This window comes from Oncorhynchus nerka, linkage group LG3 (genome assembly GCF_034236695.1).
Source record: "Oncorhynchus nerka isolate Pitt River linkage group LG3, Oner_Uvic_2.0, whole genome shotgun sequence".
Lineage (NCBI taxonomy): Eukaryota > Metazoa > Chordata > Actinopteri > Salmoniformes > Salmonidae > Oncorhynchus > Oncorhynchus nerka.
Genome location: NC_088398.1, coordinates 85,865,339 through 85,888,946, shown reverse-complemented (window position 1 = coordinate 85,888,946; position 23,608 = coordinate 85,865,339). Strand labels below are relative to the sequence as shown.

Below are 23,608 nucleotides of genomic sequence, written 5' to 3'. Positions count from 1 at the left end.
ATAGGGCTCTGGTCAAATGTAGTGCACTATATAGGGAATAGGGTGCCATTTCGGGACTCAAGTCTCTGTCTCCTGCTGTATGCTGTGTCTCCAGAGGGCCAACCTGCTCAGAGAGCTTTAGGAGCTCAGAGAATTCACTGGAAAGAAATGGAGATTTAGATTTTTCTCAGCATAGTCCAAGTCCACCCACACAGTCAATCTTGATATCTGGCTGTTGTAACTATGCCTTGGACCGGAGGAGAGCGTGCTGTGCCATATTACCTCCTATTCCCATCTGCCTCAGAGAGAATTGTGTCACTGAACATCTTGAACAGATGACGAATGCAGTGGCGTTAGAAGCTTAGTGAATCCTACCCTACCCTGTAGAGAAGCTGAGAAACCCTCCTGACTGAGGATAAAGCTGTTGAGGCCTATCCTCCTGACTGAGGATAAAGCTGTTGAGGCCTATCCTCCTGACTGAGGATAAAGCTGTTGAGGCCTATCCTCCTGACTGTAGATAAAGCTCGCTGGCTCCTGCTGTCGGCTCCCTTGCTCCTACTGTCGGCTCGCTGGCTCCTGCTGTCGGCTCCCTTGCTCCTACTGTCGGCTCGCTGGCTCCTACTCCCGGCTCGCTGGCTCCTACTGTCGGGTCGCTGGCTCCTACTGTCGGCTCGCTGGCTCCTACTGCCGGCTCGCTGGCTCCTACTGCCGGGTCGCTGGCTCCTACTGTCGGCTCGCTGGCTCCTACTGTCGGCTCGCTGGCTCCTACTGCCGGCTCGCTGGCTCCTACTGCCGGCTCGCTGGCTCCTACAGCCGGCTCGCTGGCTCGTACTGTCGGCTCGCTGGCTCCTACTGTCGGTTCGCTGGCTCCTACTGTCGGCTCGCTGGCTCCTACTGTCGGCTCGCTGGCTCCTACTGTCGGCTCGCTGGCTCGTACTGTCGGCTCGCTGGCTCCTACTGTCGGCTCGTTGGCTCGTACTGTCGGCTCGCTGGCTCCTACTGTCGGGTCGCTGGCTCCTACTGTCGGCTCGCTGGCTCGTACTGTCGGCTCGCTGGCTCCTACTGTCGGCTCGCTGGCTCCTACTGTCGGCTCGCTGGCTCCTACTGACGGCTCGCTGGCTCCTACTGTCGGCTCGCTGGCTCGATGCTCGTCTGTTGCTCTATTGATTTGGCTCAGGTTTGGTAGAAGAAATCTGCCCATCAACAACTAGTGGTGGGCGGGCTTTTATGGGAGCGTTGAAGTAAGGCAAAGATTTTCCGGTATGCGGGATACCTGACGAGACTACGTCGGCGAGATGATGAACCGCCTCTACCCTCCGTTCTATTGGCAAACGTGCAATCACTGGAGAATAAACTGGACGAGCTCTGTTCGAGACTATCCTATCAATCACTGGAGAATAAACTGGACGAGCTCTGTTCGAGACTGTCCTATCAATCACTGGAGAATAAACTGGACGAGCTCTGTTCGAGACTGTCCTATCAATCACTGGAGAATAAACTGGACGAGCTCTGTTCGAGACTGTCCTATCAACGTGATCTGAAGAACTGTAGTATCACGTGTTCTCAGTCAACTTACCTGGTCAGAATAAGAGTTAAACAAAAGGACAAATCTGGTTTATTTGTTTATACATCGGCAGGACAGAAGGGTAAAAGCTCAGGGGACAGGGCGGAGTCTCTAAACAACAGCTGGTGCACGATCTCTAAATCTTAAGGAAGTTTCGAGGTTCTGCTCGCCTGAGTTACAATACCTTATGATATGCTGTCGACCAAACTGAAATCCGCCTCATTTTCACCAGCATGTCACCTGTGCAACTAGAGGTGTGAACTAGATCACCTTTACTCCACACAGACACACATAAAACTCTAGATCACCTCTACTCCACACAGACACACATAAAACTCTAGATCACCTCTACTCCACACAGACACACATAAAACTCTAGATCACCTCTACTACACACAGACACACATAAAACTCTAGATCACCTTTACTCCACACAGACACATAAAACTCTAGATCACCTTTACTCCACACAGACACACATAAAACTCTAGAGGCTATATACAGTAGAGGGGCTACATACAGTAGAGAGGCTATATACAGTAGAGAGGCTACATACAGTAGAGAGGCTACATACAGTAGAGAGGCTACATACAGTAGAGAGGCTATATACAGTAGATAGGCTATATACAGTAGATGCTACATACAGTAGAGGCTACATACAGTAGAGGCTACATACAGTCGAGAGGCTATATACAGTAGAGAGGCTATATACAGTAGTGAGGCTATATACGGTTTGATTTGTTTGATCGTAGCTAGCTACATAGCTGGCTACATAGCCGTCTTTGTATCAAAGATAATTGTGTAGTCTAGAGCGATTTTCTAGGTTAGCTAGCCAGCTATTGTCGTTCTTTTAACGCAACGTAACGTAATCAACACTGCTAGCTAGCCAGCTAGCCCCCGAATAGCACCACTGTAGAAACTATCACACTCAACGGAACGACTTGATTAGTGTAGTGCCAACAACGCAGCCACTGCCAGCTAGCCTACAAAGTCAACAACGCAGCCACTGCCAGCTAGCCTACTTCAGCAGTACTGTATCATTTTAATCATTTTAGTCAATAAGATTCTTGCTACGTAAGCTTAACTTTCTGAACATTCGAGACGTGTAGTCCACTTGTCATTCCAATCTCCTTTGCATTAGCGTAGCCTCTTCTGTAGCCTGTCAACTATGTGTCTGTCTATCCGTGTTCTCTCCTCTCTGCACAGACCATACAAACGCTCCACACCGCGTGGCCGCGGCCACCCTAATCTGGTGGTCCCAGCGCACGACCCACGTGGAGTTCCAGGTCTCCGGCAGCCTCTGGAACTGCCGATCTGCGGCCAACAAGGCAGAGTTCATCTCAGCCTATGCCTCCCTCCAGTCCCTCGACTTCTTGGCACTGACGGAAACATGGATCACCACAGATAACACTGCTACTCCTACTGCTCTCTCTTCGTCCGCCCACGTGTTCTCGCACAGCCCGAGAGCTTCTGGTCAGCGGGGTGGTGGCACCGGGATCCTCATCTCTCCCAAGTGGTCATTCTCTTTTCTCCCCTTACCCATCTGTCTATCGCCTCCTTTGAATTCCATGCTGTCACAGTTACCAGCCCTTTCAAGCTTAACATCCTTATCATTTATCGCCCTCCAGGTTCCTCGGAGAGTTCATCAATGAGCTTGATGCCTTGATAAGCTCCTTTCCTGAGGACGGCTCACCTCTCACAGTTCTGGGCGACTTTAACCTCCCCACGTCTACCTTTGACTCATTCCTCTCTGCCTCCTTCTTTCCACTCCTCTCCTCTTTTGACCTCACCCTCTCACCTTCCCCCTACTCACAAGGCAGGCAATACGCTCGACCTCATCTTTACTAGATGCTGTTCTTCCACTAACCTCATTGCAACTCCCTCCAAGTCTCCGACCACTACCCTGTATCCTTTTCCCTCTTGCTCTCATCCAACACTTCCCACACTGCCCCTACTCGGATGGTATCGCGCCGTCCCAACCTTCGCTCTCTCTCCCCCGCTACTCTCTCCTCTTCCATCCTATCATCTCTTCCCTCTGCTCAAACCTTCTCCAACCTATCTCCTGATTCTGCCTCCTCAACCCTCCTCTCCTCCCTTTCTGCATCCTTTGACTCTCTATGTCCCCTATCCTCCAGGCCAGCTCGGTCCTCCCCTCCCGCTCCGTGGCTCGACGACTCATTGCGAGCTCACAGAACAGGGCTCCGGGCAGCCGAGCGGAAATGGAGGAAAACTCGCCTCCCTGCGGACCTGGCATCCTTTCACTCCCTCCTCTCTACATTTTCGTCTTCTGTCTCTGCTGCTAAAGCCACTTTCTACCACTCTAAATTCCAAGCATCTGCCTCTAACCCTAGGAAGCTCTTTGCCACCTTCTCCTCCCTCCTGAATCCTCGTCCCCCTCCCCCCCCTCCTCCCTCTCTGCAGATGACTTCGTCAACCATTTTGAAAAGAAGGTCGACGACATCCGATCCTCGTTTGCTAAGTCAAACGACACCGCTGGTTCTGCTCACACTGCCCTACCCTGTGCTCTGACCTCTTTCTCCCCTCTCTCTCCAGATGAAATCTCGCGTCTTGTGACGGCCGGCCGCCCAACAACCTGCCCGCTTGACCCTATCCCCTCCTCTCTTCTCCTGACCATTTCCGGAGACCTTCTCCCTTACCTCACCTCGCTCATCAACTCATCCCTGACCGCTGGCTACGTCCCTTCCGTCTTCAAGAGAGCGAGAGTTGCACCCCTTCTGAAAAAACCTACACTCGATCCCTCCGATGTCAACAACTACAGACCAGTATCCCTTCTTTCTTTTCTCTCCAAAACTCTTGAACGTGCCGTCCTTGGCCAGCTCTCCCGCAATCTCTCTCAGAATGACCTTCTTGATCCAAATCAATCAGGTTTCAAGACTAGTCATTCAACTGAGACTGCTCTTCTCTGTATCACGGAGGCGCTCCGCACTGCTAAAGCTAACTCTCTCTCCTCTGCTCTCATCCTTCTAGACCTATCGGCTGCCTTCGATACTGTGAACCATCAGATCCTCCTCTCCACCCTCTCCGAGTTGGGCATCTCCGGCGCGCCCACGCTTGATTGCGTCCTACCTGACAGGTCGCTCCTACCAGGTGGCGTGGCGAGAATCTGTCTCCTCACCACGCGCTCTCACCACTGGCGTCCCCCAGGGCTCTGTTCTAGGCCCTCTCCTATTCTCGCTATACACCAAGTCACTTGGCTCTGTCATAACCTCACATGGTCTCTCCTATCATTGCTATGCAGACGACACACAATTAATCTTCTCCTTTCCCCCTTCTGATGACCAGGTGGCGAATCGCATCTCTGGCAGACATATCAGTGTGGATGACGGATCACCACCTCAAGCTGAACCTCGGCAAGACGGAGCTGCTCTTCCTCCCGGGGAAGGACTGCCCGTTCCATGATCTCGCCATCACGGTTGACAACTCCATTGTGTCCTCCTCCCAGAGCGCTAAGAAACTTGGCGTGATCCTGGACAACACCCTGTCGTTCTCAACTAACATCAAGGCGGTGGCCCGTTCCTGTAGGTTCATGCTCTACAACATCCGCAGAGTACGACCCTGCCTCACACAGGAAGCGGCGCAGGTCCTAATCCAGGCACTTGTCATCTCCCGTCTGGATTACTGCAACTCGCTGTTGGCTGGGCTCCTGCCTGTGCCATTAAACCCCTACAACTCATCCAGAACGCCGCAGCCCGTCTGGTGTTCAACCTTTCCAAGTTCTCTCACGTCACCCCGCTCCTCCGCTCTCTCCACTGGCTTCCAGTTGAAGCTCGCATCCGCTACAAGACCATGGTGCTTGCCTACGGAGCTGTGAGGGGAACGGCACCTCAGTACCTCCAGGCTCTGATCAGGCCCTACACCCAAACAAGGGCACTGCGTTCATCCACCTCTGGCCTGCTCGCCTCCCTACCACTGAGGAAGTACAGTTCCCGCGCAGCCCAGTCAAAACTGTTCGCTGCTCTGGCCCCCCAATGGTGGAACAAACTCCCTCACGACGCCAGGACAGCGGAGTCAATCACCACCTTCCGGAGACACCTGAAACCCCACCTCCTTCAGGAATACTTAGGATAGGATAAAGTAATCCTTCTCCCCCCCCCCCTTACTAGATTTAGATGCACTATTGTAAAGTGGCTGTTCCACTGGATGTCTTAAGGTGAACGCACCAATTTGTAAGTCGCTCTGGATAAGAGCGTCTGCTAAATGACTTAAATGTAAATGTAAATGTACAGTAGTGAGGCTATATACAGTAGAGGGGCTATATACAGTAGAGGGGCTATAACAGTAGAGAGGCTATATACAGTAGAGGCTATATACAGTAGAGGCTATATACAGTAGGGAGGCTATATACAGTAGGGAGGCTATATACAGTAGAGAGGCTATATACAGTAGAGAGGCTATAACCCTGATGTCCTTGCCGTGTCTGAATCCTGGCTCAGGAAGGCCACCAAAAATTCAGAGATTTCCATACCCAACTATAACATCTTCCGTCAAGATAGAACTGCCAAAGGGGGAGGAGTCGCAGTCTACTGCAGAGATAGCCTGCAAAGTAATGTCATACTTTCCAGGTCCATACCCAAACAGTTCGAGCTACTAATTCTGAAAATTACTCTCTCCAGAAATAAGTCTCTCACTGTTGCCGCCTGCTACCGACCCCCCTCAGCTCCCAGCTGTGCCCTGGACACCATTTGTGAATTGATTGCCCCCCATCTAGCTTCTGAGTTTGTTCTGTTAGGTGACCTAAACTGGGATATGCTTAACACCCCGGCAGTCCTACAATCTAAGCTAGATGCCCTCAATCTCACACAAATCATCAAGGAACCCACCAGGTACAACCCTAACTCTGTAAGCAAGGGCACCCTCATAGACGTCATCCTGACCAACTGGCCCTCCAAATACACCTCCGCTGTCTTCAACCAGGATCTCAGCGACCACTGCCTCATTTCCTGTATCCGCTACGGTGCCGCAGTCAAACGACCACCCCTCATCACTGTCAAACGCTCCCTAAAACACTTCTGTGAGCAGGCCTTTGTAATCGACCTGGCCCGGGTATCCTGGAAGGACATTGACCTCATCCCGTCAGTTGAGGATGCCTGGTCATTCTTTAAGAGTAACTTCCTCACCATATTAGATAAGCATGCTCCGTTCAAAAAATGCAGAACTAAGAACAGATACAGCCCTTGGTTTACTCCAGACCTGACTGCCCTCGACCAGCACAAAAACATCCTGTGGCGGACTGCAATAGCATCAAACAGTCCCCGCGATATGCAACTGTTCAGGGAAGTCAGGAACCAATACACGCAGTCAGTCAGGAAAGCTAAGGCCAGCTTCTTCAGGCAGAAGTTTGCATCCTGTAGCTCCAACTCCAAAAAGTTCTGGGACACTGTGAAGTCCATGGAGAACAAGAGCACCTCCTCCCAGCTGCCCACTGCAATGAGGCTAGGGAACACTGTCACCACCGACAAATCCATGATTATCGAAAACTTCAACAAGCATTTCTCAACGGCTGGCCATGCCTTCCGCCTGGCTACTCTTACCTCGGCCAACAGCTCCGGCCCCCCCGCAGCTCCTCGCCCAAGCCTCTCCAGGTTCTCCTTTACCCAAATCCAGATAGCAGATGTTCTGAAAGAGCTGCAAAACCTGGACCCGTATAAATCAGCTGGGCTTGACAATCTGGACCCTCTATTTCTGAAACTATCCGCCGCCATTGTCGCAACCCCTATTACCAGCCTGTTCAACCTCTCTCTCATATCGTCTGAGATCCCCAAGGATTGGAAAGCTGCCGCAGTCATCCCCCTCTTCAAAGGGGGAGACACCCTGGACCCAAACTGTTACAGACCTATATCCATTCTGCCCTGCCTATCTAAGGTCTTCGAAAGCCAAGTCAACAAACAGGTCATTGACCATCTCGAATCCCACCGTACCTTCTCCGCTATGCAATCTGGTTTCCGAGCCGGTCACGGGTGCACCTCAGCCACACTCAAGGTACTAAACGACATCATAACCGCCATCGATAAAAGACAGTACTGTGCAGCCGTCTTCATCGACCTTGCCAAGGCTTTCGACTCTGTCAATCACCATATTCTTATCGGCAGACTCAGTAGCCTCGGCTTTTCGGATGACTGCCTTGCCTGGTTCACCAATTACTTTGCAGACAGTTCAGTGTGTCAAATCGGAGGGCGTGTTGTCCGGTCCTCTGGCAGTCTCTATGGGGGTGCCACAGGGTTCAACTCTCGGGCCGACTCTTTTCTCTGTGTATATCAATGATGTTGCTCTTGCTGCGGGCGATTCCCTGATCCACCTCTACGCAGACGACACCATTCTATACACTTTTGGCCCGTCACTGGACACTGTGCTATCTAACCTCCAATCGAGCTTCAATGCCATACAACACTCCTTCCGTGGCCTCCAACTGCTCTTAAACGCTAGTAAAACCAAATGCATGCTTTTCAACCGATCGCTGCCAGCACCCGCATGCCCGACTAGCATCACCACACTGGATGGTTCCGACCTTGAATATGTGGACACCTATAAGTACCTAGGTGTCTGGCTAGACTGCAAACTCTCCTTCCAGACCCATATCAAACATCTCCAATCGAATATCAAATCAAGAGTCGGCTTTCTATTCCGCAACAAAGCCTCCTTCACTCACGCTGCCAAGCTTACCCTAGTAAAACTGACTATCCTACCGATCCTCGACTTCGGCGATGTCATCTACAAAATGGCTTCCAACACTCTTCTCAGCAAACTGGATGCAGTTTATCACAGTGCCATCCGTTTTGTCACTAAAGCACCTTATACTACCCACCACTGCGACTTGTATGCTCTAGTCGGCTGGCCCTCGCTACATATTCGTCGCCAGACCCACTGGCTCCAGGTCATCTACAAGGCCATGCTAGGCAAAGCTCCGCCTTATCTCAGCTCACTGGTCACGATGGCAACACCCATCCGTAGCACGCGCTCCAGCAGGTGTATCTCATTGAGCATCCCCAAAGCCAACACCTCATTCGGCCGCCTTTCGTTCCAGTACTCTGCTGCCTGTGACTGGAACGAATTGCAAAAATCGCTGAAGTTGGAGACTTTTATCTCCCTCACCAACTTCAAACATCAGCTATCTGAGCAGCTAACCGATCGCTGCAGCTGTACATAGTCTATCGGTAAATAGCCCACCCATTTTTACCTACCTCATCCCCATACTGTTTTTATTTATTTACTTTTCTGCTCTTTTGCACACCAATATCTCTACCTGTACATGACCATCTGATCATTTATCACTCCAGTGTTAATCTGCAATATTGTAATTATTCGCCTACCTCCTCATGCCTTTTGCACACATTGTATATAGACCCCCCCTTTTTTTTCTCTACTGTGTTATTGACTTGTTAATTGTTTACTCCATGTGTAACTCTGTGTTGTCTGTTCACACTGCTATGCTTTATCTTGGCCAGGTCGCAGTTGCAAATGAGAACCTGTTCTCAACTAGCCTACCTGGTTAAATAAAGGTGTTCTCAACTAGCCTACCTGGTTAAATAAAGGTGAAATAAAATAAAAAAATAAAATAAAAATACAGTAGAGAGGCTATATACAGTAGAGAGGCTATATACAGTAGAGGGGCTATATACAGTAGAGAGGCTATATACAGTAGAGGGGCTATATACAGTAGAGGGGCTATATACAGTAGAGAGGCTATATACAGTAGAGAGGCTATATACAGTAGAGAGGCTATATACAGTAGAGGCTATATACAGTAGAGAGGTTATATACAGTAGAGGCTATATACAGTAGAGAGGTTATATACAGTAGAGGCTATATACAGTAGAGAGGCTATATACAGTAGAGGGGCTATATACAGTAGAGGGGCTATATACAGTAGAGAGGCTATATACAGTAGAGAGGCTATATACAGTAGAGAGGCTATATACAGTAGAGAGGCTATATACAGTAGAGGGGCTATATACAGTAGAGAGGCTATATACAGTAGAGAGGCTATATACAGTAGAGAGGCTATATACAGTAGAGGGGCTATATACAGTAGAGAGGCTATATACAGTAGAGAGGCTATATACAGTAGAGAGGCTATATACAGTAGAGGCTATATACAGTAGAGAGGTTATATACAGTAGAGGCTATATACAGTAGAGAGGCTATATACAGTCGAGAGGCTATATACAGTCGAGAGGCTATATACAGCAGAGGCTATATACAGTAGAGGGGCTATATACAGTAGAGGGGCTATATACAGTAGAGGGGCTATATACAGTAGAGGGGCTATATACAGTAGGGAGGCTATATACAGTAGAGGGGCTATATACAGTAGAGGGGCTATATACAGTAGGGAGGCTATATACAGTAGAGGGGCTATATACAGTAGAGAGGCTATATACAGTAGAGGCTATATACAGTCGAGAGGCTATATACAGTAGTGAGGCTATATACAGTAGGGAGGCTATATACAGTAGAGAGGCTATATACAGTAGAGAGGCTATATACAGTAGAGGCTATATACAGTAGAGGCTATATACAGTAGAGAGGCTATATATAGTAGAGAGGCTATATACAGTAGAGGCTATATACAGTAGAGAGGCTACATACAGTAGAGAGGCTACACACAGTAGAGGGGCTATATACAGTAGAGGGGCTATATACAGTAGGGAGGCTATATACAGTAGAGGGGCTATATACAGTAGAGGGGCTATATACAGTAGAGGGGCTATATACAGTAGTGAGGCTATATACAGTAGTGAGGCTATATACAGTAGGGAGGCTATATACAGTAGAGAGACTATATACAGTAGAGGCTATATACAGTAGAGGCTACATACAGTAGAGAGGCTGCACACAGTAGAGGGGCTATATACAGTAGAGAGGCTGTATACAGTAGAGGCTATATACAGTAGAGGCTATATACAGTAGAGGCTATATACAGTAGTGAGGCTATATACAGTAGGGAGGCTATATACAGTAGAGAGGCTATATACAGTAGAGGCTATATACAGTAGAGGCTATATACAGTAGAGAGGCTATATATAGTAGAGAGGCTATATACAGTAGCTATATACAGTAGAGAGGCTACACACAGTAGAGGGGCTATATACAGTAGAGGGGCTATATACAGTAGAGGGGCTATATACAGTAGGGAGGCTATATACAGTAGGGAGGCTATATACAGTAGAGTATATATACAGTAGAGGATATATACAGTAGAGAGGCTATATACAGTAGTGAGGCTATATACAGTAGTGAGGCTATATACAGTAGGGAGGCTATATACAGTAGAGAGACTATATACAGTAGAGGCTATATACAGTAGAGGCTACATACAGTAGAGAGGCTACACACAGTAGAGGGGCTATATACAGTAGAGAGGCTGTATACAGTAGAGGCTATATACAGTAGAGGCTATATACAGTAGAGAGGCTATATACAGTAGAGAGGCTATATACAGTAGAGAGACTATATACAGTAGAGAGACTATATACAGTCGAGAGGCTATATACAGTAGAGAGACTATATACAGTAGAGGCTATATACAGTAGAGGCTACATACAGTAGAGAGGCTGCACACAGTAGAGGGGCTATATACAGTAGAGAGGCTGTATACAGTAGAGGCTATATACAGTAGAGGCTATATACAGTAGAGGCTATATACAGTAGTGAGGCTATATACAGTAGTGAGGCTATATACAGTAGTGAGGCTATATACAGTAGGGAGGCTATATACAGTAGAGAGGCTATATACAGTAGAGAGGCTATATACAGTAGAGGCTATATACAGTAGAGGCTATATACAGTAGAGAGGCTATATATAGTAGAGAGGCTATATACAGTAGCTATATACAGTAGAGAGGCTACACACAGTAGAGGGGCTATATACAGTAGAGGGGCTATATACAGTAGAGGGGCTATATACAGTAGGGAGGCTATATACAGTAGGGAGGCTATATACAGTAGAGTATATATACAGTAGAGGATATATACAGTAGAGAGGCTATATACAGTAGTGAGGCTATATACAGTAGTGAGGCTATATACAGTAGGGAGGCTATATACAGTAGAGAGACTATATACAGTAGAGGCTATATACAGTAGAGGCTACATACAGTAGAGAGGCTACACACAGTAGAGGGGCTATATACAGTAGAGAGGCTGTATACAGTAGAGGCTATATACAGTAGAGGCTATATACAGTAGAGAGGCTATATACAGTAGAGAGGCTATATACAGTAGAGAGACTATATACAGTCGAGAGGCTATATACAGTAGAGGCTATATACAGTCGAGAGGCTACATACAGTAGTGAGGCTACATACAGTAGAGAGGCTACATACAGTAGAGGGGCTATATACAGTAGAGAGGCTATATACAGTAGTGAGACTATATACAGTAGAGGGGCTATATACAGTAGAGAGGCTATATACAGTAGAGAGGCTACATACAGTAGAGGGGCTATATACAGTAGAGAGGCTATATACAGTAGAGAGACTATATACAGTCGAGAGGCTATATACAGTAGAGGCTATATACAGTCGAGAGGTTATATACAGTAGTGAGGCTACATACAGTAGAGAGGCTACATACAGTAGAGGGGCTATATACAGTAGAGAGGCTATATACAGTAGTGAGACTATATACAGTAGAGGGGCTATATACAGTAGAGAGGCTATATACAGTAGAGAGGCTACATACAGTAGAGGGGCTATATACAGTAGAGAGGCTATATACAGTAGAGAGGCTATATACAGTAGTGAGGCTATATACAGTAGAGGGGCTATATACAGTAGAGAGGCTATATACAATAGTGAGACTATATACAGTAGAGGGGCTATATACAGTAGAGGGGCTATATACAGTAGAGGGGCTATATACAGTAGAGGGGCTATATACAGTAGGGAGGCTATATACAGTAGGGAGGCTATATACAGTAGGGAGGCTATATACAGTAGAGGCTATATACAGTAGAGAGGCTATATACAGTAGGAAGGCTATATACAGTAGGGAGGCTATATACAGTAGAGAGTCTATATACAGTAGAGGCTATATACAGTAGAGGGGCTATATACAGTAGAGGGGCTATATACAGTAGGGGCTATATACAGTAGAGGGGCTATATACAGTAGAGGCTATATACAGTAGAGGCTATATACAGTAGAGGGGCTATATACAGTAGAGGGGCTATATACAGTAGAGAGGCTATATACAGTAGATAGGCTATATACAGTAGAGGCTACATACAGTAGAGGCTACATACAGTCGAGAGGCTACATACAGTAGAGAGGCTATATACAGTAGAGGGGCTATATACAGTAGAGGATATATACAGTAGAGAGGCTATATACAGTAGTGAGGCTATATACAGTAGTGAGGCTATATACAGTAGGGAGGCTATATACAGTAGAGGGGCTATATACAGTAGAGGGGCTATATACAGTAGAGGCTATATACAGTAGAGGGGCTATATACAGTAGAGGCTATATACAGTAGAGGGGCTATATACAGTAGAGGCTATATACAGTAGAGGGGCTATATACAGTAGAGGGGCTATATACAGTAGAGGCTATATACAGTAGAAGGGCTATATACAGTAGAGGGGCTATATACAGTAGAGGGGCTATATACAGTAGAGGGGCTATATACAGTAGGGGCTATATACAGTAGAGGGGCTATATACAGTAGAGGCTATATACAGTAGAGGGGCTATATACAGTAGAGGCTATATACAGTAGAGGGGCTATATACAGTAGAGGGGCTATATACAGTAGAGGGGCTATATACAGTAGAGGGGCTATATACAGTAGAGGGGCTATATACAGTAGAGGGGCTATATACAGTAGAGGCTATATACAGTAGAGGGGCTATATACAGTAGTGGCTATATACAGTAGTGGCTATATACAGTAGAGAGGCTATATACAGTAGAGGGGCTATATACAGTAGAGGGGCTATATACAGTAGAGGCTATATACAGTAGAGGGGCTATATACAGTAGAGGATATATACAGTAGAGGGGCTATATACAGTAGAGGATATATACAGTAGAGGATATATACAGTAGAGGGGCTATATACAGTAGAGGGGCTATATACAGTAGAGGGGCTATATACAGTAGAGGATATATACAGTAGAGGCTATATACAGTAGATGATATATACAGTAGAGGGGCTATATACAGTAGAGGCTATATACAGTAGAGGGGCTATATACAGTAGAGGATATATACAGTAGAGGGGCTATATACAGTAGAGGGGCTATATACAGTCGAGGCTATATACAGTAGAGGGGCTATATACAGTAGAGGCTATATACAGTAGAGGGGCTATATACAGTAGAGGGGCTATATACAGTAGAGGGGCTATATACAGTAGAGGCTATATACAGTAGAGGCTATATACAGTAGAGGGGCTATATACAGTAGAGGGGCTATATACAGTAGAGGGGCTATATACAGTAGAGGGGCTATATACAGTAGAGAGGCTATATACAGTAGAGGGGCTATATACAGTAGAGAGGCTATATACAGTAGAGGGGCTATATACAGTAGAGAGGCTATATACAGTAGAGGCTATATACAGTAGAGGGGCTATATACAGTAGAGAAGCTATATTTATTTTATTTATCCGTTATTTTACCAGGTAAGTTGACTGAGAACACGTTCTCATTTACAGCAACAACCTGGGGAATAGTTACAGGGGAGAGGAGGGGGATGAATGAGCCAATTGTAAACTGGGGATTATTAGGTGACCGTGATGGTATGAGGGGCAGATTGGGAATTTTGTCAGGACCCCGGGGTTAACACCCCTACTCTTACGATAATTGCCATGGGATCTTTAATGACCTCAGAGTCAGGGCACCCGTTTAACGTCCCATCCTAAAGACGGCACCCTACACAGGGCAGTGTCCCCAATCACTGCCCTGGGGCATTGGGATATTTTTTTAGACCAGAGGAAAGAGTGCCTCCTACTGGCCCTCCAACACCACTTCCAGCAGCATCTGGTCTCCCATCCAGGAACTGACCAGGACCAACCCTGCTTAGCTTCAGAAGCAAGCCAGCAGTGGTATGCAGGGTGGTATGCTGCTGACCAGGACCAACCCTGCTAGCTTCAGAAGAAATCCAGCAGTGGTATGCTGCTGACCAGGACCAACCCTGCTAGCTTCAGAAGCAAGCCAGCAGTGGTATGCAGGGTGGTATGTTGCTGACCAGGACCAACCCTGCTAGCTTCAGAAGCAAGCCAGCAGTGGTATGCAGGGTGGTATGTTGCTGACCAGGGCCAACACTGCTTAGCTTCAGAAGCAAGCCAGCAGTGGTATGCAGGGTGGTATGCTGCTGACCAGGACCAACACTGCTTAGCTTCAGAAGCAAGCCAGCAGTGGTATGCAGGGTGGTATGTTGCTGACCAGGGCTAACCCTGCTAGCTTCCGAAGCAAGCCAGCAGTGGTATGCTGCTGACCAGGACCAACCCTGCTAGCTTCAGAAAAAAGCCAGCAGTGGTATGCAGGGTGGTATGCTGCTGACCAGGACCAACCCTGCTTACCTTCAGAAGCAAGCCAGCAGTGGTATGCAGGGTGGTATGCTGCTGACCAGGACCAACCCTGCTTAGCTTCAGAAGCAAGCCAGCAGTGGTATGCAGGGTGGTATGCTGCTGACCAGGACCAACCCTGCTTAGCTTCAGAAGCAAGCCAGCAGTGGTATGCAGGGTGGTATGTTGCTGACCAGGACCAACCCTGCTTAGCTTCAGAAGCAAGCCAGCAGTGGTATGCTGCTGACCAGGACCAACCCAGCTAGCTTCAGAAGCAAGCCAACAGTGGTATGCAGGGTGGTATGTTGCTGACCAGGGCCAACCCTGCTAGCTTCAGAAGCAAGCCAGCAGTGGTATGCAGGGTGGTATGTTGCTGACCAGGGCAAACACTGCTTAGCTTCAGAAGCAAGCCAGCAGTGGTATGCAGGGTGGTATGTTGCTGACCAGGGCCAACCCTGCTAGCTTCAGAAGCAAGCCAGCAGTGGTATGCAGGGTGGTATGTTGCTGACCAGGGCAAACACTGCTTAGCTTCAGAAGCAAGCCAGCAGTGGTATGCAGGGTGGTATGCTGCTGACCAGGACCAACACTGCTTAGCTTCAGAAGCAAGCCAGCAGTGGTATGTTGCTGACCAGGGCCAACCCTGCTAGCTTCAGAAGCAACCCAGCAGTGGTATGCAGGGTGGTATGTTGCTGACCAGGGCCAACCCTGCTAGCTTCCGAAGCAAGCCAGCAGTGGTATGCTGCTGACCAGGACCAACCCTGCTAGCTTCAGAAGCAAGCCAGCAGTGGTATGCAGGGTGGTATGCTGCTGACCAGGACCAACCCTGCTTAGCTTCAGAAGCAAGCCAGCAGTGGTATGCAGGGTGGTATGTTGCTGACCAGGACCAACACTGCTAGCTTCCGAAGAAAGCCAGCAGTGGTATGCTGCTGACCAGGACCAACCCTGCTAGTTTCAGAAGCAAGCCAGCAGTGGTATGCAGGGTGGTATGCTGCTGACCAGGACCAACACTGCTTACCTTCAGAAGCAAGCCAGCAGTGGTATGCAGGGTGGTATGTTGCTGACCAGGGCCAACACTGCTTAGCTTCAGAAGCAAGCCAGCAGTGGTATGCAGGGTGGTATGCTGCTGACCAGGACCAACACTGCTTACCTTCAGAAGCAAGCCAGCAGTGGTATGCAGGGTGGTATGTTGCTGACCAGGGCCAACCCTGCTAGCTTCCGAAGCAAGCCAGCAGTGGTATGCTGCTGACCAGGACCAACCCTGCTAGCTTCAGAAGCAAGCCAGCAGTGGTATGCAGGGTGGTATGCTGCTGACCAGGACCAACCCTGCTTAGCTTCAGAAGCAAGCCAGCAGTGGTATGCAGGGTGGTATGCTGCTGACCAGGACCAACCCTGCTTAGCTTCAGAAGCAAGCCAGCAGTGGTATGCAGGGTGGTATGCTGCTGACCAGGACCAACACTGCTTACCTTCAGAAGCAAGCCAGCAGTGGTATGCAGGGTGGTATGTTGCTGACCAGGGCCAACACTGCTTAGCTTCAGAAGCAAGCCAGCAGTGGTATGCAGGGTGGTATGCTGCTGACCAGGACCAACACTGCTTACCTTCAGAAGCAAGCCAGCAGTGGTATGCAGGGTGGTATGTTGCTGACCAGGGCCAACCCTGCTAGCTTCAGAAGCAAGCCAGCAGTGGTATGCAGGGTGGTATGTTGCTGACCAGGGCCAACACTGCTTAGCTTCAGAAGCAAGCCAGCAGTGGTATGCAGGGTGGTATGCTGCTGACCAGGACCAACCCTGCTTAGCTTCAGAAGCAAGCCAGCAGTGGTATGCATGGTGGTATGTTGCTGACCAGGGCCAACCCTGCTAGCTTCCGAAGCAAGCCAGCAGTGGTATGCTGCTGACCAGGACCAACCCTGCTTATCTTCAGAGCCAAGCCAGCAGTGGTATGCAGGGTGGTATGCTGCTGACCAGGACCAACCCTGCTAGCTTCAGAAGCAAGCCAGCAGTGGTATGCAGGGTGGTATGTTGCTGACCAGGGCCAACCCTGCTAGCTTCCGAAGCAAGCCAGCAGTGGTATGCTGCTGACCAGGACCAACCCTGCTAGCTTCAGAAGCAAGCCAGCATTGGTATGCAGGGTGGTATGCTGCTGACCAGGACCAACCCTGCTTAGCTTCAGAAGCAAGCCAGCAGTGGTATGCAGGGTGGTATGCTGCTGACCAGGACCAACCCTGCTTAGCTTCAAAAGCAAGCCAGCAGTGGTATGCAGGGTGGTATGCTGCTGACCAGGACCAACCCTGCTTAGCTTCAGAGCCAAGCCAGCAGTGGTATGCAGGGTGGTATGCTGCTGACCAGGACCAACCCTGCTTAGCTTCAGAGCCAAGCCAGCAGTGGTATGCAGGGTGGTATGCTGCTGACCAGGACCAACCCTGCTTAGCTTCAGAAGCAAGCCAGCAGTGGTATGCAGGGTGGTATGCTGCTGACCAGGACCAACCCTGCTTAGCTTCAGAAGCAAGCCAGAAGTGGTATGCAGGGTGGTATGCTGCTGACCAGGACCAACCCTGCTTAGCTTCAGAAGGAAGCCAGCAGTGGTATGCAGGGTGGTATGTTGCTGACCAGGACCAACCCTGCTTAGCTTCAGAAGCAAGCCAGCAGTGGTATGCAGGGTGGTATGCTGCTGACCAGGACCAACCCTGCTTAGCTTCAGAAGGAAGCCAGCAGTGGTATGCAGGGTGGTCTGTTGCTGACCAGGACCAACCCTGCTTAGCTTCCGAAGCAAGCCAGCCAGCAGTGGTATGCTGCTGACCAGGACCAACCCTGCTTAGCTTCAGAGCCAAGCCAGCAGTGGTATGCAGGGTGGTATGCAGGGTGGTATGCTGCTGGCCTATATACAGTAGAGAGGCTATAAAAGGACACTAATCTGGATGCTACATAGTAGTATTGGACTGTCTGGTGACTAGCTCGTGTCAGTTGTGTTATGCGAGCCCTGTCCTGTCCTCTCATCCCTGAACAGTAGTGTGTGTGTGTGTGTGTGTGTGTGTGTGTGTGTTTTAATCAGCAGTGGAGGCAGTCACCCCAGCTGCAGTGAAGGCAGTCACCCCAACAGCAGTGGAGGCAGTCACCCCAACAGCAGTGGAGGCAGTCACCCCAACAGCAGTGGAGGCAGTCACCCCAACAGCAGTGGAGGCAGTCACCCCAACAGCAGTGGAGGCAGTCAGCCCAACAGCAGTGGAGGCAGTCACCCCAACAGCAGTGGAGGCAGTCACCCCAACAGCAGTGGAGGCAGTCACCCCAACAGCAGTGGAGGCAGTCACCCCAACAGCAGTGGAGGCAGTCACCCCAACAGCAGTGGAGGCAGTCACCCCAACAGCAGTGGAGGCAGTCACCCCAACAGCAGTGGAGGCAGTCACTCCAACAGCAGTGGAGGCAGTCACCCCAACAGCAGTGGAGGCAGTCACCCCAACAGCAGTGGAGGCAGTCACCCCAACAGCAGTGGAGGCAGTCACTCCAACAGCAGTGGAGGCAGTCAGCCCAACAGCAGTGGAGGCAGTCACCCCAACAGCAGTGGAGGCAGTCACCCCAACAGCAGTGGAGGCAGTCACCCCAACAGCAGTGGAGGCAGTCACCCCAACAGCAGTGGAGAGAACAGTGGGAGTGGCTCTGTAGGAGTACCCATCGCTATGCCAACAGCCTCTCCAACAGGTAACACACAGGGAAAGGCACTTCTCTATGGCCACCCAGCTACTGCACGGCCACACACACCACACCTGAGTTTTGGATTTCCATTTCCTAAGGAGGTTGAGGCTAAAGAAACACAGCTCTGTTAGAGCAGGTAGAAAGGTAAGAAGGGATCCCTCCCAGCGCCCAGCAGTGTTGGTCTGTATGTCCAACACCCTGTTAACCCAAAGACAATCTGCTTTATCTTTCAGTTCTCGCTGTCTCTCTCCCCTCCCTGTCTTTTATTTGTCTCTTTTACTCTCTCCTCCTCCTCTGCTGGTGGGGCTACAGGGACCTCTCCTCCTGCTACCCAATCCCCACCGTCCGCACCTGACCGCGCCCCTAACACTGAGGCCCAATCGGCTGAGGCTGTAGCCATCTATCCCCACCGTCCCACATCACCCTCTCTCCCCTCCTCACCCCTCGTCCCCCCACATCACCCTCTCTCCCCTCGTCCTCCCATCACTCCCTCCTCGTCCCCCCCACATCACCCTCTCTCCCCTTGTCCCCCATCACTCCCTCCTCACCCCTCGTCCCCCGCACATCACCCTCTCTCCCCTCGTCCTCCCATCACTCCCTCCTCACCCCTCGTCCCCCGCACATCACCCTCTCTCCCCTCGTCCCCCCCACATCACCCTCTCTCCCCTCGTCCCCCATCACTCCCTCCTCACCCCTCGTCCCCCCACATCACCCTCTCTCCCCTCGTCCCCCATCACTCCCTCCTCACCCCTCATCCCCCAGATCACCCTCTCTCCCCTCGTCCCCCATCACTCCCTCCTCACCCCTCATCCCCCCCCACATCACCCTCTCTCCCCTCGTCCTCCCATCACTCCCTCCTCACCCCTCGTCCCCCCACATCACCCTCTCTCCCCTCGTCCCCCATCACTCCCTCCTCACCCCTCGTCCCCCCACATCACCCTCTCTCCCCTCGTCCCCATCACTCCCTCCTCACCCCTCGCCCCCACATCACCCTCTCTCCCCTCGTCCCCCATCACTCCCTCCTCACCCCTCGTCCCCCCACATCACCTTCTCTCCCCTCGTCCCCATCACTCCCTCCTCACCCCTCTTCCCCCACATCACACTCCCTCCTCACCCCCTTCAGGAGCATCCCTCTCCTTTGTCCCTGTAGCTCAAGCCATCCTTTCTCCTTTGTCCCTGTAGCTCAATCCATCCTTTCTCCTTTGTCCCTGTAGCTCAATCCATCCTTTCTCCTTTGTCCCTGTAGCTCAAGCCATCCTTTCTCCTTTCTCCAGTATGCCACAGAGATGGGACCTTTGGGTATTAAACAATGTCTCTTAATAGAGCTGTAATTTAGTTTCATGTCTTCCTTCAGAAACAGCAGGTTTATAATTGCTCTCCTGCTGACTGTGGTGTTGTACCAGTGTGGGCCCAGCATGAGGTCCCAAGTGACAGTAATTAGTAGCACTAGACTGTGTTACTCTAGAGTACCCCCTGCTGGGCCCAGCTAGCTGGTGAAGGGGGGTCTGGATCATCAGTCTGGGCCTGTCCATCGCTTGTCTCACATAGTATAGTACCGTTGAGAATACTGATTCACTCTCTGCGGAGGGAGTGAACTACGACCCGAGTATCTGTGTGTACATTTATTAAAAATCCTACAATGTGATTTTCTGGATTTTTTTCCTTCTCATTTTGTCTGTCATAGTTGAAGTGTACCTATGATGAAAATTACAGGCCTCTCTCATCTTTTTAAGTGGGAGAACTTGCACAATTGGTGGTTGACTAAATACTTTTTTTGCCCCACTGTATCTACTATTAGTTAATTTTAGTATACTGGATATCCTTTTAGTTGAGCTAACTAGCGCTCTGCCTGTCTACCCGGAAGTTGATGCTGTTGCTATGCAACCTCTTGATATCTTGTTAGCATAACAAATGACTAGCTAGACATTTTACAGTATCGGGTGTGTTTGTAAATTCAATCTGGAGTACCAGAGTGCGCTCTGGGCGTTCGTAAATTCAGAGCGTTGCCGCTGGCAACTATTTAATTACGCATTTTTTTTTGCCGAGTCTGTCATTCCTGCTTGCTCGCTTCTGACAGCGTTTTGTCTGCAGCTCACTAAAGTAACGAACCTCTTGTCTTGTTCTGTGTGTCTCTCTGTCCATTCATCATCTTGTCTTGTTCTGTGTGTCTCTCTGTCCATTCATCATCTTGTCTTTTACACTTCCCTTCACCCTGTTGGCCCCCCCCCCCTCCCCGTAGCGCTATGATACTTCACTGCGCTCCTCTGTCTGTCCACGCTGAGGGCTCTATTTAAGATCTCAATGTCCTCTTGGTGTTCTACTACCGTTGTGTCCAGTGAGGCTTCTGTCTCTTTCCTATATTGAGATCTATAGTGGAGATGTCCATGTTGTGAGCTCTGTGATGCTGAGATCTATAGTGGAGATGTCCATGTTATGAGCTCTGTGATGCTGAGATCTATAGTGGAGATGTTCATGTTATGAGCTCTGTGATGCTGAGATCTATAGTGGAGATGTCCATGTTGTGAGCTCTGTGATGCTGAGATCTATAGTGGAGATGTCCATGTTATGAGCTCTGTGATGCTGAGATCTATAGTGGAGATGTCCATGTTGTGAGCTCTGTGATGCTGAGATCTATAGTGGAGATGTCCATGTTGTGAGCTCTGTGATGCTGAGATCTATAGTGGAGATGTTCATGTTGTGAGCTCTGTGATGCTGAGATCTATAGTGGAGATGTCCATGTTGTGAGCTCTGTGATGCTGAGAGCTGTATTGAGAGATGTCCACGTTGTCCCCTTGTTGCTCCTCCATCCCATTCCTTCAGCATGGAGCCCTATGTTACGACCTCCCCGTGCCCCAGACGCCGACAGACAGAGCATGGTGCAGTCTGAGAGTTGTCAGGTACTGATTTCCTGTCTGTCTCCTCTCCTCCAGTCTCAGATGCACCACCTCCTGCAGAGGAGGAGGAGTCGGCCGTGATTGAGTACAGTGACCCCTACGCCGAGGAGGACCCTCCCTGGGCGCCACACACCTACCTGGAGAAAGGTATGCTCTAGCTCCACCCCCTAGCCCTAGCCCCACCCCTAACCCTAGCCCCACCCCTAACCCTAGCTCCACCCCCTAACCCAAGCTCTAGCCCTACTCCTAGCTCCACCCCTAACCCTAGCTCCACCCCCTAACCCAAGCTCCACCCCTAGCCCTACTCCTAGCTCCACCCCTTGTCCTATGACATCAATAGGTTAGTTCTCATATCATACCGATTTGATAAATGGTTCATCGGTGCTTCAGACCTAATCCTGTTGACTCCTCTCTACGACCACACAGCAGACGAGGCGCTGTCGTAACTGATAATACTGACTGATCTGTGCCTCGTCTCTCCTCTTCAGTTGTCGCCATCTACGACCACGCAGCAGACGAGGCGCTGTCGTAACTGATAATACTGACTGATCTGTGCCTCGTCTCTCCTCTTCAGTTGTCGCCATCTACGACTACGCAGCAGACAAGGAGGACGAGCTGTCGTTCAACGAGGGCTGTATCATCTATGTGATCAAGAAGAACGACGATGGCTGGTACGAGGGGACTAAGACTGGTACCTCCGGGCTCTTCCCTGGTAACTACATAGGATCCATCATCCATAACGCAGACTGAGGCCACCTTCCCTCCAAGCCCCAACCCCAGAGACACACTCTGATCCACATCCTAGAAGACAACAGGGAGGAGATAGCTGTGTACAGGATAACATGTAGGGTTGAGATAGCAGACTGTGTACCTGTATACAATGCATGCAGACTAATAACATGTATCTATATGCAGACTAATTAGGTTGAACAGACTACCATGCAGACTAATTAGTGTACCTGTATACAGGGTGTACAGACTACCATGCAGACTAATTAGTGTACCTGTATACAGGGTGTAGAGACTACCATGCAGACTAATTAGTGTACCTGTATACAGGGTGTATAGACTACCATGCAGACTAATTAGTGTACCTGTATACAGGGTGTATAGACTACCATGCAGACTAATTAGTGTACCTGTATACAGGGTGTACAGACTACCATGCAGACTAATTAGTGTACCTGTAGACTACCATGCAGACTAATTAGTGTACCTGTATACAGGGTGTACAGACTACCATGCAGACTAATTAGTGCACCTGTATACAGGGTGTACAGACTACCATGCAGACCAATTAGTGTACCTGTATACAGGGTGTACAGACTACCATGCAGACTAATTAGTGTACCTGTATACAGGGTGTACAGACTACCATGCAGACTAATTAGTGTACCTGTATACAGGGTGTACAGACTACCATGCAGACTAATTAGTGTACCTGTATACAGGGTGTACAGACTACCATGCAGACTAATTAGTGTACCTGTATACAGGGTGTACAGACTACCATGCAGACTAATTAGTGCATTGGGGTGTAAAAAGGAGACATTGAAGATAATTGGTGGAGGAGACTTGGATTACTGACTCAGGAAAAGAGGAAGAGGAGTGGAGAATCAAGACTGGGCTTCGTGGTGAGTAGTGAGAGACACACTACCATCTTCTACAGCATCGAAGCTCAACAAGTAATACTGGGCTTCTGCTCACTGTGGAGTGAGAGACACACTACCATCTTCCACACCATCGAAGCTCAACAAGTAATACTGGGCTTCTGCTCACTGTGGAGTGAGAGACACACTACCATCTTCCACACCATCGAAGCTCAACAAGTAATACTGGGCTTCTGCTCACTGTGGAGTGAGAGACACACTACCATCTTCCACACCATCGAAGCTCAACAAGTAATACTGGGCTTCTGCTCACTGTGGAGTGAGAGACACACTACCATCTTCCACACCAT

General features: G+C 49.6%; 1 protein-coding gene across 1 annotated transcript in view; it reads left to right on the top strand.

Moving 5' to 3' along the window:
• The window catches only part of LOC135570245 (abl interactor 2-like), a 116,129-nt gene extending 93,653 nt beyond the window's left edge, over positions 1–22,476 (top strand). The window contains exons 6-8 of the mRNA XM_065016360.1: positions 18,477–18,760; positions 21,685–21,795; positions 22,223–22,476. Coding sequence (XP_064872432.1) covers positions 18,477–18,760; positions 21,685–21,795; positions 22,223–22,398 — 571 coding nt within the window. The 3' untranslated portion in view covers positions 22,399–22,476. The remainder of the gene's footprint in view (positions 1–18,476; positions 18,761–21,684; positions 21,796–22,222) is intronic.
• Positions 22,477–23,608: the final 1,132 nt, after the last annotated feature.